Consider the following 17554-nt stretch of genomic DNA (forward strand, 5'->3'; position numbering starts at 1 on the left):
GTTTGCTGAAGGATCTTTGGTGTGAGTGTTGTTTTCTTGAAGTATCGTTGTCTCTGAAAGATTTACAAAGCGAGTTCTTCAGCGATCACTGAACATGCTCAGTGTATTGATCGCTGGAACTGAAAATACAGAAACTAAAATACATCGAAAGGAAAAAGGGATTATCATCAAATCAATGAGAGAGAGGATCAACACATAGGACTTTACCCTTAATATATTATAGGTGTAATGAATCTATTAATTTCATAATTAAAAGTAGAATTGGTAAGTAGACATTTACTCTTAAAAATGGGCATTTATTATGATACAAACTAAAATAGAAATTTGGATACTTGGGGTCCACTATATGGAACTGTTTTGGCTGGTTAAAATTCAAGCATATCTGAACCGTATGAAATTCTGGCTTATTTCTATAGAAAGATATCGATTCTAATTTGGCCATTGGTCTTGTTTTGTACTCCTTCCGTTCCAAAATAAGTATATGCTTTCCACTTCTACCTTTAATTATGAGATGAAAGAAATTAATGGTTCCATCTGTTAATTATTAAGGGGTATAATTGTCAATTAGTTAATTAAAAAGTGTAACAGTCGCACATTCTTCATTTATTTTGGACGGAGGAGTAATTCGTTAAGCAGATACCTACTGAAGCAATTGATCATTGTGGACATTTATTTCATGGATCTCAAGTTTCAGTCTGTCAACAATATATAGACGTGATCACAAATTATTGTTCTATGGTGGCTGAAGGACCTACTTAAAGCTCCACAAGCTAAGTTTCTTGTGTCTGAAACCAAAACAAACTCAACATATCTTACTCCAAGCAAAGTCTAGTAGAGGTGATGTATGCAGTTCTATCGTAAAAGGTAAAGCAATTGTTTTTGTAAAGACACCCTCTTGGGTTTGTTGTCTCTTACCTTCTTTTTGTTTATGTAGGGACCATTTACCAACACAAAGCGAGTAAGTGCTTACTGGACCCTCACTTATCTTACTTGATATGATTGGTATTCAGTCATTAAAATAGCATATTATAAGGATTTCTTATCAAGTAAGAGTCACTACTCGCACTTATAGGGTAGAGACTATTGTTCAGTAAAATGGCACAATAAGACCGTCATATCTAACCGGTAAACAACTGCAATAGCCAATAAGTGTTTACTTACTTAGTAAGAAGTGATACAAGTTCAAATAAACAACCATGTTGTCCATATTATGGTAGATGTTCTTTCCATTGATCTTACTACATTTTATATCTTTCAAAATTTATTTGTTTTTCTTGCTAAGCTTCTTACCATACAACTTGAAGCTATAGCACATCATTTCTTTGACGTTATTCGACAACCTAACGCTTGATTACCAAACGGTCGACAATTACCGCATCTACTCGACGTCAAACATGAGGTACATTTTTAGATATTGTGAATCTTATGACATGCCTTTGGCCAATCGCAACAAACCATGTGACATAAAAACTTTAAGAAAAGAAACTGATGGGTCCCTTTAACCTATCATTTGAAGCCTGGCCCGTAACTAGTCGGTACAAAACTTCCTTTAACAAGTTGGGGCCAATCTATCAATGGCCGGTTATAATTTAATAAATTCTCATAATTCCTAATCATCAAAAGTCAAAATCTAAAGGAGTCGTTTGGTTGACGAAATGTTTTCTCTGATCTAAATGCGTTTTAAATTGTTCAATTTTTCTTAATTGAAAATGAGTCAAAATTTAGGGTAGGACGACTTAAATGTTAGATGGCATTTATTTTTTTTAAAACAAACAACCCTCAATTATATGATCTCAGGAAACAAGATATTACAGGGACAAACCACAGGAACGAAACCGTTTTAGAGGTTGACTTGGAGAGACGAACCACATGATTAAGATTGATTTAGTGATCCATTGGCTTTGCACTTGATTTGGGTCGATATCTTCTTGAGATAACCGGAGGCGAGGGTTTAGAACACGATTGTATTGAGTGATTAAGAAGAAAATAAGAGATCTGGTTACCATTTTTTTTCGAGAGGACTTTAAGAGATAAGAGGTCTGAAAAAAAAGTCAAAAACAAAAAGTTTGAATTATCAAATGTCTAACTGAATCAGACATAAATAGTAATTAACAGATGAAAATAAAATAACAAACAAACAAGTACTTGGTTAGAGCAAAAGTTGGGATCCACATTGTAATTTACGGGCTAGCAAAGTGACCAAAGGGCAAGACCAATTGAATCAATCAACAACTTTGTTTGCATCGTCCTAGTCCTAGTCCTAGTTAGGTTAGGATCATAAGTCCAAATGGCTAAGGTTGGAAATTTTTTGGCTTGCAATCATGCGTATACCATATTTGACACGACAATAAACTATAGGACCATAACCGAGTGGATTTTGAGAGGACAAAATTAATACTGAATTAAAACCTTTCATAATTCATTCACCTGCCTACCTCAATCTCGCCAATCCTGTCTGGTTCACATACGAAAGTAGAGTGAAATATGATGATAAACAGGATTTGGTAATGATAGCATTACAAATATAGACAACAAAATCATAGGCTCCAACTCTATCATTTACACAAACCAACTTAAAACATAAAGAGCTACAACAAAACATAGTGGGTCAGTCATCCATACTTATAGAAGAGAGAACACAAGTATAAAACCCTTAAAACAGCCACTCTTTCCTTCTGGCTTCTATTTCCGGGTTGATCGGTCGGTCTTTCTAGCTATCCTTGACGCTTTTCATACTATAAAAACAAATTACACAGCTTCTCCTTCCTTTTTCTTTCTCCTGTTGGCCGATAGAGATAGAGATAGAGATAGAGATAGAGATAGAGGTAGAGATAGAGGTAGAGATAGAGAGAATACAGTAACGGTAGTAGAATGGCAAATGGCCGGCCACCTTAGTTGTCGTGAAACAAGATATGATGCGGCTGATTACAACCCTCTTTGCAAATCACTTGGCATAATTCCACACCACATCATCTCCTCTTTTATGTCCCAACAGCAGCAGGTTGTGGTATAATCTGTACACCAATTTGCCTCTTCACATGATCTGGAATTAGCCTATTCACAAGCTCTGGTGATGCTGCAGACAACTGGAGTCGACAATAAATATGATTTAGTAAAACCCGACAAAATAAACCAAACGAGCTCACCTAAAGGTGGGGCTAGGGTGGGAGGTATGCAGACCTGACCTTCTCTACCCACAGAGAGTAAAGCAATTGTTTCCATGAAAACACTCGACAAGTAACAAGCAGCAATTCTTCGACTAAAGCATCTTGCATGTAATGTGTATTTAATTCTAACCCTCTCTCTAAAGAACCATTATGTTTTTTAAGTATTCAAATCTTGGTATTTGGTCATTTAGGTATATAACCTTAAATGGGATTTTAATTAAATCCATAACCTCCTGACCTATTAAAGAAAAAATGGCTTCATACTCATTTAAGGTCATATACCTAAACACACCATCTTTTTTTTTTTCTACAAGACGAGGAAGTAGGTTCACCCTTTCATTAACACAATATCATCCACACAAGGCATATATGTAGGACATGAATAATATTCTCTCTTGGGAAGGCAAGGTATATCCAGTCAGAAAGCATGATACAGAAAACATTTCAAGGACAAAGATTTCGAATATCTTGCTATCAAAGTAAATATAAAAAAAATATATATGAAATTGGAAACCTTCTAAATTGTTGGCTTCTTTTAGGAGTTATGAAGATGATAGTTCCACTTAGTAACAGATTTTAATCTAAAATTTGTGCCACTCCATTTGTCATAAAAACCTACCCATATCGGCCATATCTAGAGGAAGCTGAAGCCAATGTTTATATTTAATCTGTCCCTCCTAAACAATTAAACTATTCACTTCACTTTGCTTATTTACAATGATTACTTTCCATGCCAGTCCTTACCATTAATATGATTCCTTCTAGACAAATGGGGGCAAAAGTGGTATGTCATTCCAATTATCCAAACAAGTGGTCCAAAAAGTGGGTCATCAACTTAACTTTAATGAGGTAAAGTAAAGCCTTTATCCAAAAAAGAGTTTTCTGAAGAGGGAAAGTTGCAAATAATTAGGACAAATTGTAGGAAGTGCATCATTAGTATTTTAGCAATTTCCCCATGGATGATCATCTTAGAATTAGCCTACATTTTGAAATATAATTCAGTAGATGAGAGCATCATGGCATTTCAAGAAAATCAACTCCATCCCTATGCGTTACTTTTAAACACATGATGAAGCCACTTTACGTATGTTGGAAGTTACAATTGCACGCCTCGGAATTGAGTTCATCAAAATTATTTCGAAACAAAGATTAATTAGGCTTCAAATACAAATCTAGACCTGGGATTCATTTTCCGAAACGCTGCCCTAGTGGTTTTTTTACACTTTCATATCAGTATCTAAAAATTGGTACAATAGCTGGAAGGCATGTTTCAAGCCTCAAGATTCATGGCATCTAAAAATGTACCTCCTGTTTGAAGTTGAATAGAGGTGGTAATTGTCGACCGTTTGGTAATCGAGCATTAGGTTGCCGAATCTCGTCAAAGAAAGGATGTGCTATGGCTTCAAGCTGTATTATAAGAAGGTTAGTAAGAAAAAAGAGTAAACACATAGATACATGGAATAAGACCAATGATAAGATCATTGACCATGATATGGACTCTACTTGCACAAAAAGGAAAAGGTAAGAGACATAACATTTATAGCAAGTGCAGCTTTAGTAGGGACATCAGCCACCATAGAAGAAAAAATTGTGACCATAGATATTATTTACAGAAATAGACAGTTTGAAACTTGAGATCCATGAAAAGTGTGGATTAGTAAAACTCACAGCATTGCAACGAAGACTTGGAGAGTACTGCAGGAGCCGTGACGTAAGATCAATTGCTTCAGGAGGCATCCGCTTATGAAATACCTGACACAAGACCAATGGCCAATTAGATTTGGCACATTTCAACCAATATAAACCAAAATTTCCTGCAGTGAAGCTATGGTAACAATTTTTTTTATTAGATACTTCCATAGCCAAACCCATTTAAGTAAAGAAAATTAAGAAATTGATCTCCTGTTCGAAAATGATGCCTGAACGGATTTCATGGGTGTGTGTTGAATACACCGTTGGGAATGTATTCGCCTACATGTTGAGGTAGTATTTATGAGTATGTCAGAGCAGTGGGGGCTGGCTAGATCATAACAAATCTGATCCTTTTAAGACTTTCTTCAATAAAACCAAATTATCATGCATGTATTCTATTGCTCCTAGCTTTTTCCTAATATTATTATCGCCAGCCTGCAATTATCATGCATGTCAAACACCGTCAGAAACTTATTGGCCTACATATGTTGGTGTAGTATTTATATGTATGGCAGGGAAGTGGGGTCTAGCTGGATAATAACAAGCCTGATTCTTTAGGACTAACCATCATGCATGCAATATATTGCTCCTTGCTTTTTCCTGATATTTTCATCACCTCAACCCCCCCACAAAAAAAAAAAAAAAAAAAAAAAAACAGCACACATACACACACACACACCTCCAGCAGCCCAATCCTTATAATTAAAGCAGCCATCTGAAACCACAACACTAGGCCAACACAGTAACTGCAAACTTAAAAAGAGCATTCACTAAAAATCATGACATTCTTACACCTCTTATCATCTACTTGGACATTGTCATCAGTTCTACTCCTTTGATGTGATATGACATGATAAGGCATCATTATATTAGTTTCATATATTTGCTTAATTTCTGGCTTACAAATTAGAAATAAAGAACAGTGCCCTAGATATCCTGGTCAGAACAACAGTTTTAGAACTGTATGGGTAATTGAGTATCATCCACTATACAGCTACACTTATTACACAAGTGACTGCCTGACAGCTGAAAGGAACATTTTGACATCGACAATGATTGAGACCCAAATTCTACTTGGAAAAATGACCTTATGCACCATCTTGGAGAAGTAAGATGGTAAAAAATCAGAGAGCAAGAGCTATAATTTCTGCACTACAATCAATAGGTGAAATCTCTCACTTCCTACTGAAGATTCAATACTGATTTGATCACCATTGATAAGTGTCTTGTAAATGCTTAAGAGATGCCCTTTTGTCTTATGCTTATGCTGGCTTTTGTTCCAAGAATCATAAAACATATAGTTCTCTCCACATAGATTTGAGGAACATACATCAATAGCTCAGTGCATCTACTTGCTCACTCTAGGAGCATAATTAACATGCCAAGGGTGGAACGGTCACAAAACAGATCACTTGAACACGGGGAAAAAATGGCTGGCATATGTGACAGTAATGAAGTAAAATCTAAGTCCAGAAGAGGACTTCATCCTCCCAGAGTACAAGGCAGATTGGAATCATCATCACATACGCTACAGTGGGACTAGAGTAATAAACAGAACAGAGTTATACCTTGTGCCAAGGGTGAGCCTTTACTTGCGGAAACCTAAAATCAGTATAGTTTGGATTCATACAGCGAAGTTCTTCTCGAGTTGGTGTGCCCAGGACCTGATAATTGAATGTAAGAAGCTAAAAACTTATAACATGGTTGACCATGTTTAGATAACAAAACCAAACCTTAATAATCTCTACAAGCTGATCCACTGCATTTTCTCCAGGAAATAGTGGCTAAAAATTCACAAGACAATAGAAATTCAGTATAGTGAGGTTTTCAAATGAAGAATTTCACAAAGCTTTAACAGTTTGAGCTGCTGACCTGCCCAAGAAGAAGTTCAGCAAGAATGCAACCAGCCGACCATATATCAATTGAAGTTGTATACTCTGTAGCACCAAAAATAAGTTCTGGTGCCCGATAAAATCGAGAGCAAATATACGATATATTTGCTTCTCCCCTCACCTGATGACAGCAAAATTATATGGTGAATATATGAACTTTTATTGTGAAATGCTGCATATATATAGTTCAACAATATAAAAATGACAAAAAGAACTTCTATATTAGAAAATTAAGAAATTTAAAAACTAAAACACACATATCATAGACGTTGGCGATTGCTACCATTGATAATCGCTCTTGAAGAGTTGAGACTAGAAAAATTATGGCTTCCATTGCTAAATAATCTATCACCAGGTACCATACAAAGACCTTTCAGTAACTAAATGACATCCTATTAATGAAAATCTATACAGATCCCAGAATCAGTGACAAAGGTTAGAGTATCAAAAAGTAAACATACTAGCATTTTTGCACTTCCAAAATCACAAATCTTCACTTGGTGAGTAAGAGGATCAACCTGTGGAACGACAACTAAAACAAATGAGGACAAATGATTTAAAACGGCATGCCAAAAGAGAAGACTCTAGTAAGAACTAAGATGTGTTCACACCAGGACATTCTGAGGCTTCAAGTCCCTGTGGCATACTCCAGTAACCATATGCATGTATGCCAGCCCCCTAAAAATCTGGAATGATACTCGCATGTTAATTCTTTAAACAGAGGAAACAAATATGATATGAACCCTTTGGACGAAAGAACAGAACTAACTTGATATGTGTACAGTTTCACATAAATGAGAGGCATCCTTTGACGTGCATCACTGTGATGCTTTAAAACACGAAAAATTGTCTCTGGGACATATTCCATCACTAGGTTCAGAAAAAGCTCATCCTTGCTTGTCGTTGAATAGAAACAGTGCTTCAAAGAAACCACATTCGGATGATCCATTGTTCGCATTAACTGCAACTCACGATTCTTGTATCTTCTGTCTTGCAAAACCTTTTTTATAGCCACGGTTTCCCCAGTCTCTAGACATTTTGCCTAGAGTGAAAAAAATCAGACGAAATGAGATGTAGAATTCAAGTTTATACGGCCATATGAGGAGCAAAAGCAATTATATACCTGGAAAACTATTCCAAATGATCCAGCCCCAACAACACGCTCGGCCATGTAACTAACGGTCTGCATGGAGGATCATCGCACAAGTAAATGGCTGGTGAAAGTTAATGAACTTGAACCAATTACTAAAACAAAAACAACAGCAACAAGCCTAGCTTTCTATCCAGTCTAGTTGGGGTAGGTTAGAAATGAAACCAAACCAAATTACGGAACTGAGATGCAAAAGCAAACATAAAGAGGTGAATCACTAGGTTGCTGGATCCTATACTTGAACAACAACCCATCTAGAGTCCAAATAAGTATAAGCTCAGGAAAGGGCATGCATATGAAATTATCAAGTATGCATGCATATGAAATTATCAAGTATGCATGCAATTATTAAATCTTCACCTAAAGAATTTCTAAGTGACAAATTCAGTGTAGGTCCAGATAGAAACTGAACAAATATTGTGGCATACCTGCTTTGGTTCTCCATTCTTGCCTCCGATTGTGGTGGATATGATGTGACCGGTTTCAGCTCCATTTCCATCAACAACCTGGGTGGACATTTCCTGCACCATTTATCAAGCAAATATGTTGGACATGCACTTATTACCAACATTCATGGGAAATAAATGCCATATTAACCGTTGTTTTATCTACTTTGTTCTCAACGTTACAGTTAAAGGTTCTTTTTCACCCATGAAGTGTATCATCATCATCATCATGTTAATTTCTTCTGTTTTTCCAACTTCTCCATCATAATTTTATCATGTATAATGGAATTATATTTATCAAACAATTGGAAAAGAAAAACATAGATGGATCTCTAATTTCAATGGTTACTACAAGAGATTGAATCCCAATTCAAACAGAGTCAAACTAGGATGAGTTTTGACCAAGTCATGTCTCAAACATGGTTTTGGAAAGATAAAAGAACAGCCAAAACAAGATACTTGTTGATGATTTTAAGTAATCTAAAAAGAAAATAAATAAGGCATAATATCAGATCAGCTCAACAAATTTAACGTAACCAGATTACTAGAGAAGCATAATCCAAAAATGCAGATGGTGCTCATGCGAGAAACTTTAGGAATCAGAAAAGCAGACAAATCAAATCCATATAATATATCATTGATCTAATAAAAATTTAACTAGATCGTCGCAAACCAAATAGAAATCGCAATATCAGAGACCCTGAAACCCTAATTAATGAACCCTAGTCCACTTCATGTTAAGCTGCTGCAAGAGTTTCACATCTATATAACAAAAGTAACCGAAATCTTGCCCTAATTTAACAACTCCAAAAAATTCCAAAATCAGTAACCTATTTCGATTCTTTGAGCTAGAATACAAGAGGGTTTCCTTTCTTCATTTCCTTAAATTTTCTCAAAATCGGAAGAACATAGAATCATAACTTTACAACAGATCATAACAAAAATAGAAGAATTTCCTACAAAAACAAAGAATTGTACAGAAAGATGTTTATACCTTATCATCAGCCATTTCTTTGTTCAGACGATCAAAATGGTAAAGAAATTTTTTCCTTTTTTCTTTAATTTTTTAGTTCATAATTGGTAGAGAGAGAGAGAGAGAGAGAGAGAGAGAGGCCCCATCAGACAAACAGCTCCATGTGATTACAGCTCCTCTCTCATTTGGTGTGTCTTGAGATAGAGTGAGGAAGAATATTACTAGGTCCCATACATTAGGTTTTATTATAGCCCTGAAATTACGAAAATGCCCGTTTATCGTTGTGTAAGATGGGCTCTTTGAGTGGGTTATCAAGGGCAAGTCATGGAAAACTTTTGTGTTGGGCTTATATATCAAGTATAAAAAGGTGTACCGCGTCACATTTTGACTCACGACTCATTGGCTCATGTTTGAAAATAATTGGTTTCGGCAAAAATAAATTGATTATCTATATTTTATATTATAAAGTATTTGACAAAAATTTATTTTTATGCTTAAAATGCTATTTATTAATGTATATTACTTAAAATTCAATATTACAAGTAGATTGTGCGTAAGTACAACTTATTAAAGCTCCATATCTGAATTTGTGTAACTAACTGCAGATAAACATGATCAAATACAGAATAAACATCTTATTTTAAATATAAAAAATCTAAAATATAATTAAGATAATCATTGAGTTCTAACAGAATACTTAATTATTATCTTTATAAAATGTTATATTATTAAACCAAAAATAAATTATTTCATTATTAAACTTAAATTAAATTATAATAAAAAAATTTAAAGAAATTACATAAAAAATGAAAACTTTTAAATAGTTAATTTGATATTAACATTAATATATATTTTTTTTCAAAATTTTATGATATCTTTAAATTTATATTTTATTCAAAAATAAAGTCATTATTGCTTTCTTAAAAATACATAAAATCGTATTATAACATTGACATAGACAAGTAATAAAATAGAACATTAAAATCAAGATGTGTCTCGCTGCTGCATTACGTGAGTACTCTTCTAGTACTATATAAAATCAAACAGTTTTTTTTTTATTATCAAATCTATTGATTACTGTTTAATACTTCTAACCAAACATTCTCTTAATTATTTATAAATAAATTAAATATTATGATAAATATTAATTAATAATTTCTTGTTTATTCACAAGTTAATCGATGGATTAATTAAAACTAACTGATAAATTAAATGATTGTTAAAAATATATAATAGAATTTATGATATATTGTGAATGAGTGAATTACATTGCTGGTCCATGTAGTTTGCTCTAAATTTGCATTTTTTTTTTTAAAACATACTATCTACAGCGGTGATCTCTAACATCATAATCCCTCCATTGAACACCATTACGTTAGCCATTATTAGCCCCATCACATGCCACTCATATAAGGTGCAAATCAGTTTTTTAACTTTTCTTTGTCTTTCCCCCTATTTAATAAGGCTTTTTAACATGGGTTACAAGAAACTCTTCAATTACTTATCCTACACTGTAATCGACAGTGAGAACCTCTCTTGATCATCATGATCATTCTTTAAAGCAAGTCATGAACATTGGAAGCAAGTAAACATTTGGTTGAACTATATGGCAACTGTGTGAAATCTCGGTTACAACCGATTATCTCAAAATATATGGTATGTACATAAATGATGGGTTTTGATATATTTTTAAAAGATTTGATTTTCTATCTAAGTTAGGATTTTAATTTGTTATTTACTATTTTAAATGTAAACCACATATTATTATTATTCTACTTCAATCACATTGAAGATCCATCATGGTGGAGCTTTTACGAAGTCTCAAAGGAGGGTGTACGTAATGATAATATTCAGTACGTTGATTTGGTGGATACTGATGAATTTGTTGCTCATGAGTTATATACGACGATGATGATGGAAATAGGTTATAGAAAACCAGTGCCTATGTTTTATCATTTTTGGATTACAGAGGCTGACTTAGAGTTTGGTTCCCATGCTCTAGGCAATTACTAAGATGTTTTGAACTTTTTAAAACATTTTCCTGAATGAAAAGCAGCTAAATTGATGTGAAACCTCCATGAATAAGCTTGTTGTAGGTTCTTGGATCGAGATCTTCTTATCAGTTCTGGATGAATGGTAATCGGATTACATACTTCATGATATTTAAATTCATCTTCATGTTGTTTAGACCATGACATAACATTCCCCCGCTCCTTTTGTATGATCATAGTTTCTCTTATTAGGACAATCCTTGCTAATGACCTACCCATAGGCACTTCCAACACTTCATATCCCTATTTTACCCCTCAGGCTCTGGCCCTCTCCTTGGAAGTAGAACCTGTCTTTTCTTTGGCAGCATCATAAGTACTCATATTTCTTTCCTCCAAATAAGCTTTTTTTATCCCCTTTCCAAGTATTATTAGAGTTAGAAAAGGGTTTGGAAACATACTTTGTTGATCCTCTTCCTTAGAGTTACTTCTCCACCTTATAGCAATGTAAACCATTTCATTAAAGTAGTCATAATGTTGCAGATCCACCTGTTCGAATATCTTCTTATTTAAGCCCGCCAGAACCATGCCATTGTGACATATCAACCCTAGTCATGGATCATCTCCATCTCTTTGTAGAAAATCATCGACGCTCCTACTTCCTTGTTTAAGAACTTGGAGTTTTTGACAAGCTCCCAATGAAATGTTTAATCACACGCTTTCTCATTAACGATTTGAGATCATACAACGTATCAGTTGGATACTCCAAGTTTCTCCTTCTACTCGTCACCAAGTGATCCCACCATGTTTTGGCATAATCCAAAAATTAAGTAACCACCTATTTAACTTTTTTCTCATCACTAAAGTGACGACAATAAAGTATGAGTTCCAATTGTTTTTTCTATTGTAAGTATTCATTTGGATATGTTTTTCCTTGAAAATGAGAATCTTATGCTTAATGCTTCCAAAATTTCTATCTTCAAGATCATTGATCATCGAATTCCCGAAAACCTTGACCTCCTCGACCTCGATCTCTTGGTAATCCTCTTTCAGCAAAATCATTATCCGCATCACATATTATCATCAGTTTCATCTTTATTATGATGGTGTGATCCCTCTTCAACAACTCATAACTCAAGTCTATGCGTTCTAATGTCTCAATTATGGTTGCCATATTCGATTGAAATGTGCAAACTCTCTTTGTCGAGCCATTCGAAGCAATGGTTCATCAACATGCTCAACATTAGGATTTTCACCACTGGACATTTCTCTAAAGAAATATAGCACAACGGGAGATGTGAATAAGTTTTTATCATCCTGGAGTCAAGCTATTTTTTCGTAGGGTCACCTTACATCCTTGAACCGATAACTGTCATGCTTCTATTTTTCTAGATGTCATTCAATAAGTATGTCCGCAATGCTTTTGTCAAAAAAATTGTATGTTTTAGTCATAGTAATAAAATGGCCTCTCAAGCATTCCCTTATATGTTACACTCAAAAGATGAGGATGTCTAATCGTTTTAACAATGATAAAATAACATTCTTACAGGTTTCTTCACACCAGTCTAGCAACTATCCTTTTACATTCTTAGGTGAATCGCATCATTTAGAATAGTCCAAGTAGCAAACTGACTTGCAATATGTAGAGTTTCAGAATTGGAAATTCATAAAATCAAGTTTGAAGCAATTAGAATCAGTTCAAGAATTGGAAAAGAGAAACATATATATGGTAGAAAGAAAGTCAAATAGGATTAGAAATAAGAAATATAAGGAACATATCAAATATGATTAGGAAAATAAAGATATGGATGAAATAAGAGATCCCAAGGCGGTAAAAAATAGAAATTGAATCTTAAGAATTATCCCCCAACCTGGAATTCTCTTATTTCCTTTTTCTTTCTCACAACTTCCCTTTTTTTTTCCTTTTTTTTTTCTTAGTTGTACTTTTTTCTTTTGACGATGAACACAAATATGAATTACCAAATTCCAAGCAACTAAAAGAAGGAAATGTTAAATAAAAGGTCTTTCAATAAATTCAAATACTGATAAAAAATACATAAACGAAGGACAAACACAAGACCTAACGAATAAAACAAACTAGCAAGAATGAGAATATAAGAATGAAAAAACAAGACTTGTCGAGAGCCAAAGCTCTGGTACCAAATGATACAAAACTTCCAAGAGTAAGCTTGTTGTAGGTTGTTGAATAGAGATCTTGTTATCAATCCTGGAGATATGGTAATTTGATTGCAAGCTTCATGATCCTTAAATTCATCTTCAGGTTGTTTAGATTAGGACATAACATAATTTTTTTCACTAAAACCTTGGAAGACCAAGCTAAAAACCCATCTAACCAGTTACCTCACCACAATCAAGTAAAGTTGTAAGACATTAAGTTTTAGAGGAAGCATCACTTGAACTAAATAGGTATAAGAACAAAGATGCCGATATTGGGTTTACTTGTTGTAAAATAAAACTACTTCATGAATGGGTTGTTGAATACCATGTGTCCAAAGACATTGAAGTAAGTGGAGGAAATGAAGTGGAAGAAATATGGATCAAATGAGTGAGAGTGGCAAAAAAAGGAGGAAGGACCATTAGACACTAGTGTGGAAAATGTAAATATTGTCCATGATGTTCCATTTCTTTTATCATTTTATTTGGAGCGGAGGCCATTATCAAATAGGTCAAGATGATGGTTTACATGAGGGTGATGGAACTCATTTACAGAGTGTGAGAAAATTGGTGGGATTTTAGATGATGAAAGTGGTGGACATGAGGATGATGAAAGAGGTGGACCTGAGGGTAACGGAAGTGGTGGAATTGAGGATCATGAAAGTGATTTTATAGTTGATGAAAACAATAACATGGATGGTTGAAATGCCCACGATTTGTATAATCTATATTCTCGGTTATCATTTCTATATTTTTGATAATTAAGATTTGAGTAATGATCTTAATTTGAGTAACAAACCTTTTGGTTAAGCTATGGCATCGAAAAGAGAGTAAATCGGGATTTTTTTAGCCAATTTGGGGTTCCTTCGACTTGGCCCGCGACCTGGAGTCACAGTCGCGTATGTGTCTATGGATGACATTGAGGGATGACTCGGACACAATGTCACGCGGCTAGGCCTGTGGCCTAAGTCGCGACTGGAGTCGCTCAGATGCATATGTGTGAGAGGCCTAGTGGACATAGGCGACCAAGCCACACAACTTAAGGTCACGGGCAGGGCTAAGAGCTGTAAATGAGGTTTTTGCCTAGGGTCATCATTTTTCTCATTTACACTCATTCTCTCTTCATTAAATTCGGTTGTAGGAGCCTAAAGATCAATTTTCAAGGATTTTGAGGAGTGTTAAACGAACTATCTAAGAGTGAGACATTGTATTGTGTCTATGGAGCCTATGTGCAAACCAAACAAACCCACCTCCTATTTGAGTCAGGCTGGAAAGAATGCCCGCCAAGTGGGGATTCATCACTGGCTAGGGCTTTCAGCATTGACCGGAAGTCCGGTAGTTCGGTCAAAACTTGGTCAAAGGCTTAAATTTTTCTTCAAAGGATCTAGGACTTCGATTTATTTCTAGATTTTGTTGACTTCTATTTATTTTTGTTGAACATGAGGTACCAAATGCTTGGAAAAATGACATTTTTGTTTTATGATGGTTTATAAAATAGTAAATATGTCTATGGTTTTAAGAAAATAAAATTGTTCAAGTGAGATTATGGGGTTTTTGACCATATGGTTCATCTTGAGATATGATTATTACATCCTAAATTTCATATTGTTGGAAAACTACATGTTTGGATCCATAGGTGTATGAGTCGATTTACTAGTTATGGGAAAGGGATGGTTATTTCCAATTTGCAACTATAAAGAGCCACTGAGTCATTGGGGCACTATGGTGAAGACACGTTTGGAGTCGAAGATCGGCTATTGACTATTAAGGTGTATTTTGATAGTGAAAGAGAATAAGCTAGAATCATTGGGGGGTCTCGGGCCATGGATCATGCAAGGATAAAATGGGTGATTGATCCATCATGTGGCTCATGAACATAAATATGTGGCTTACTTTTGTATTCCATCACTATCAATGAAAATCAGATCTCCCTGTCATCACAAGATGTGTTTGGCATTTATGGTTTTATGAGAACAGGTCATTTTATGATGTTGATTCTTGCAAAGGTTATGTTTTTTAGTTTATTTTTTTATAACCTCATTTATAAATTATTTGAACTCACTAGGATTTAAGTCTGGTATTTTTTTCTAATTGACGTGCATACTAGATTCTTTCAGTAGTGTCATTAAGGACGCTTGAAGAAGCGTGGGGTACCGGTGGAGGCATTAGATGGGTTAGCATTTTTGGAGCCTTTTGAGTCTTCGAACATAGTGAGTTTTGGATTTTTGTAACACCCTACTATAATCTAATTCTACGATAAGTTAGATTAGGAGGTTGTTATCATTTAACCATTACATACAAATTGTAATTAAATGTCGTTTGTTTCCCCTTTAAGGTGAAGCTCGTATTTTGATATTATATACCAAGCTTTTTTGCAATTTAAACTTCCTCCTATTTTTAGGGTTGTTACAAGGGCATAAATGTAGACATGACAGAGTTTATGAAAAAAAAATTTGCATGGAAGTAGTGTAGGTTGGGCTACCAATTAACACCCATGTCTTAGATGGATCAAAGGTTGTTGTGGATCCTTAACCATTTGATACGGAAGATTTTGAGAGCCCAATAAAGGATGAGGCTTGTGGTGGTAAAAGAATAAAAAATACTAAGACAACTAAGGACAAGACACCAAAGTAGGGAAGTGAAGCGCACACTACTTTTTTTGTTGGACAACTATTTGCTAGCACAACGCTGATTAAAAAACCATTAATTAGCAGGCATTGAAAAAAAGAAGACAAATTAAAGTTGTGAAGAATGATCAAAATAGGATTAGGGTTGTTTGCAAAGGGAAGATACCTTCAATGCATAAAGACAAAGAAGAAAGTAGTATATCTAGAATGAACACACATGGATGGTGTCAAGACCTTTTTTGGTACACATAAATGTCTTCAAACAAGAGATGTAACATCTTGTACAACTTCTTTTCTATCCCAATAAATCTTACCTACTTTTGTGAACCTAGAAATCCCTGTAAAAGTTATTCAAATGGAAATTTCTCCAAAGTATTATTAGTCTCAACCATCATATATGAGAATAATACAAATAACATCTGATATAACACTTAGAAGAAAACTCTTGATTCTTGCCTTGTAATTGTTATATATGAAGTAAGTCATTCATTGGATATAACAAATAGTGCCGACATCTAAATATAGTCTTACAAAAGAATTTTTTAGTATGAGTTTTCAGATTCTAGTCACTTTTGGATTTACGTATTAGACACTGTTTTAGGATTAAATCAATCTCCATCTGAATGCAAGAATCCAGTTGATTCATAAATATAGTCAGTCAATCTTGATTCTCAAAAACCTACAAATACTCTAAAATTATATTATCATCCGAATTACCATATTTCATAAATAGTCTAAGCTGGAATCCGATATATAACTTATATTTCAGACAAGATAGATAGGATTTTCTTTGTAAAAGTCTTGTAACTATATCATTTGATCCAAGAACAAAAAAACATCTGACAAAATCGAAGACTAGCTGAAGTGAGGTCAATACGGTCATCGAAGCGAATTGGATTGTAATCTAGCTGAAAGAAGATCAATAGAAGATAAAGTCAAAAGTAGTCTGACAAATACTACTTCTGGCAAGCCAAAATTGGAGTGCAAACTAATCCAGGGAGTTTGTCTCACCAACTCTACCAACTCTCATACTAATATGGGAACATGCTTAGAATGCGAGACAAAGTAAGTTCTAAGTACCATTTTATTAGTATTATACTTTCTTTATTATTCCCATTGCATACAGAATGATGGGTTGGGTTAACAAGTGCACATCAACTCTAAAGGCTAAAATGAAGAATACAGGCATGTATGGATCAACAAATCAAATAAAGACACATGTTAAAGATGGACATCAACATTTAATGCAGGGGTGGCTATAAAAGGTCATCCTTGTCATTTGTTGCAACTCACTTGTTTTGAAAGAAATTTTGGGTGATAATTTCTTTGCCAAAATCAACATCACAATCTGAAGGACTACTTAAGTACTTCAGAAAAGAGTACATTATTCTCCCACTATTTCAGTTGTTGGCAAATTTTTCACTAGTCAGATTGTTTAGGATCA

At 34.5% G+C, this 17554-nt stretch overlaps 1 protein-coding gene across 2 annotated transcripts; it reads right to left on the reverse strand.

Annotated features, from left to right (window-relative positions):
• Positions 1-2440: 2440 nt before the first annotated feature.
• Positions 2441-9526, reverse strand: LOC112502662 (shaggy-related protein kinase eta). 2 transcript variants are annotated; one of them, XM_025106634.1, is made up of 12 exons: positions 9342-9526; positions 8330-8422; positions 7875-7934; positions 7521-7793; positions 7363-7437; positions 7213-7269; positions 6732-6872; positions 6593-6643; positions 6428-6523; positions 4836-4919; positions 4473-4574; positions 2441-3086 (listed from the first exon to the last, which is right to left on the reverse strand). In XM_025106634.1, exons 1-12 carry the CDS (start codon positions 9354-9356, stop codon positions 2982-2984), a joined length of 1152 nt encoding a protein of 383 aa, XP_024962402.1. In that variant the 5' UTR covers positions 9357-9526; the 3' UTR covers positions 2441-2981. The 2 variants fall into 2 exon arrangements, with proteins under 2 accessions (XP_024962402.1, XP_024962403.1); XM_025106635.1 differs by lacking the exon at positions 9342-9526 and adding an exon at positions 9178-9296.
• Positions 9527-17554: the final 8028 nt, after the last annotated feature.

The sequence above is a fragment of the Cynara cardunculus genome, unplaced genomic scaffold, assembly GCF_001531365.2.
Source record: "Cynara cardunculus var. scolymus isolate 2C unplaced genomic scaffold, CcrdV1 Un_Scaffold_1726, whole genome shotgun sequence".
In the NCBI taxonomy this organism is placed as follows: domain Eukaryota; kingdom Viridiplantae; phylum Streptophyta; class Magnoliopsida; order Asterales; family Asteraceae; genus Cynara; species Cynara cardunculus.

Excerpts from the sequence above, each read along its gene's own strand:
- LOC112502662 (XM_025106634.1), bottom strand. Across the intron at positions 7,794-7,874 it reads CATTTGGAATAGTTTTCCAG|GCAAAATGTCTAGAGACTGG; the intron begins GTATATAATTGC and ends TTTTCACTCTAG. Across the intron at positions 4,575-4,835 it reads CAAGTCTTCGTTGCAATGCT|CTTGAAGCCATAGCACATCC; the intron begins GTGAGTTTTACT and ends CTTATAATACAG.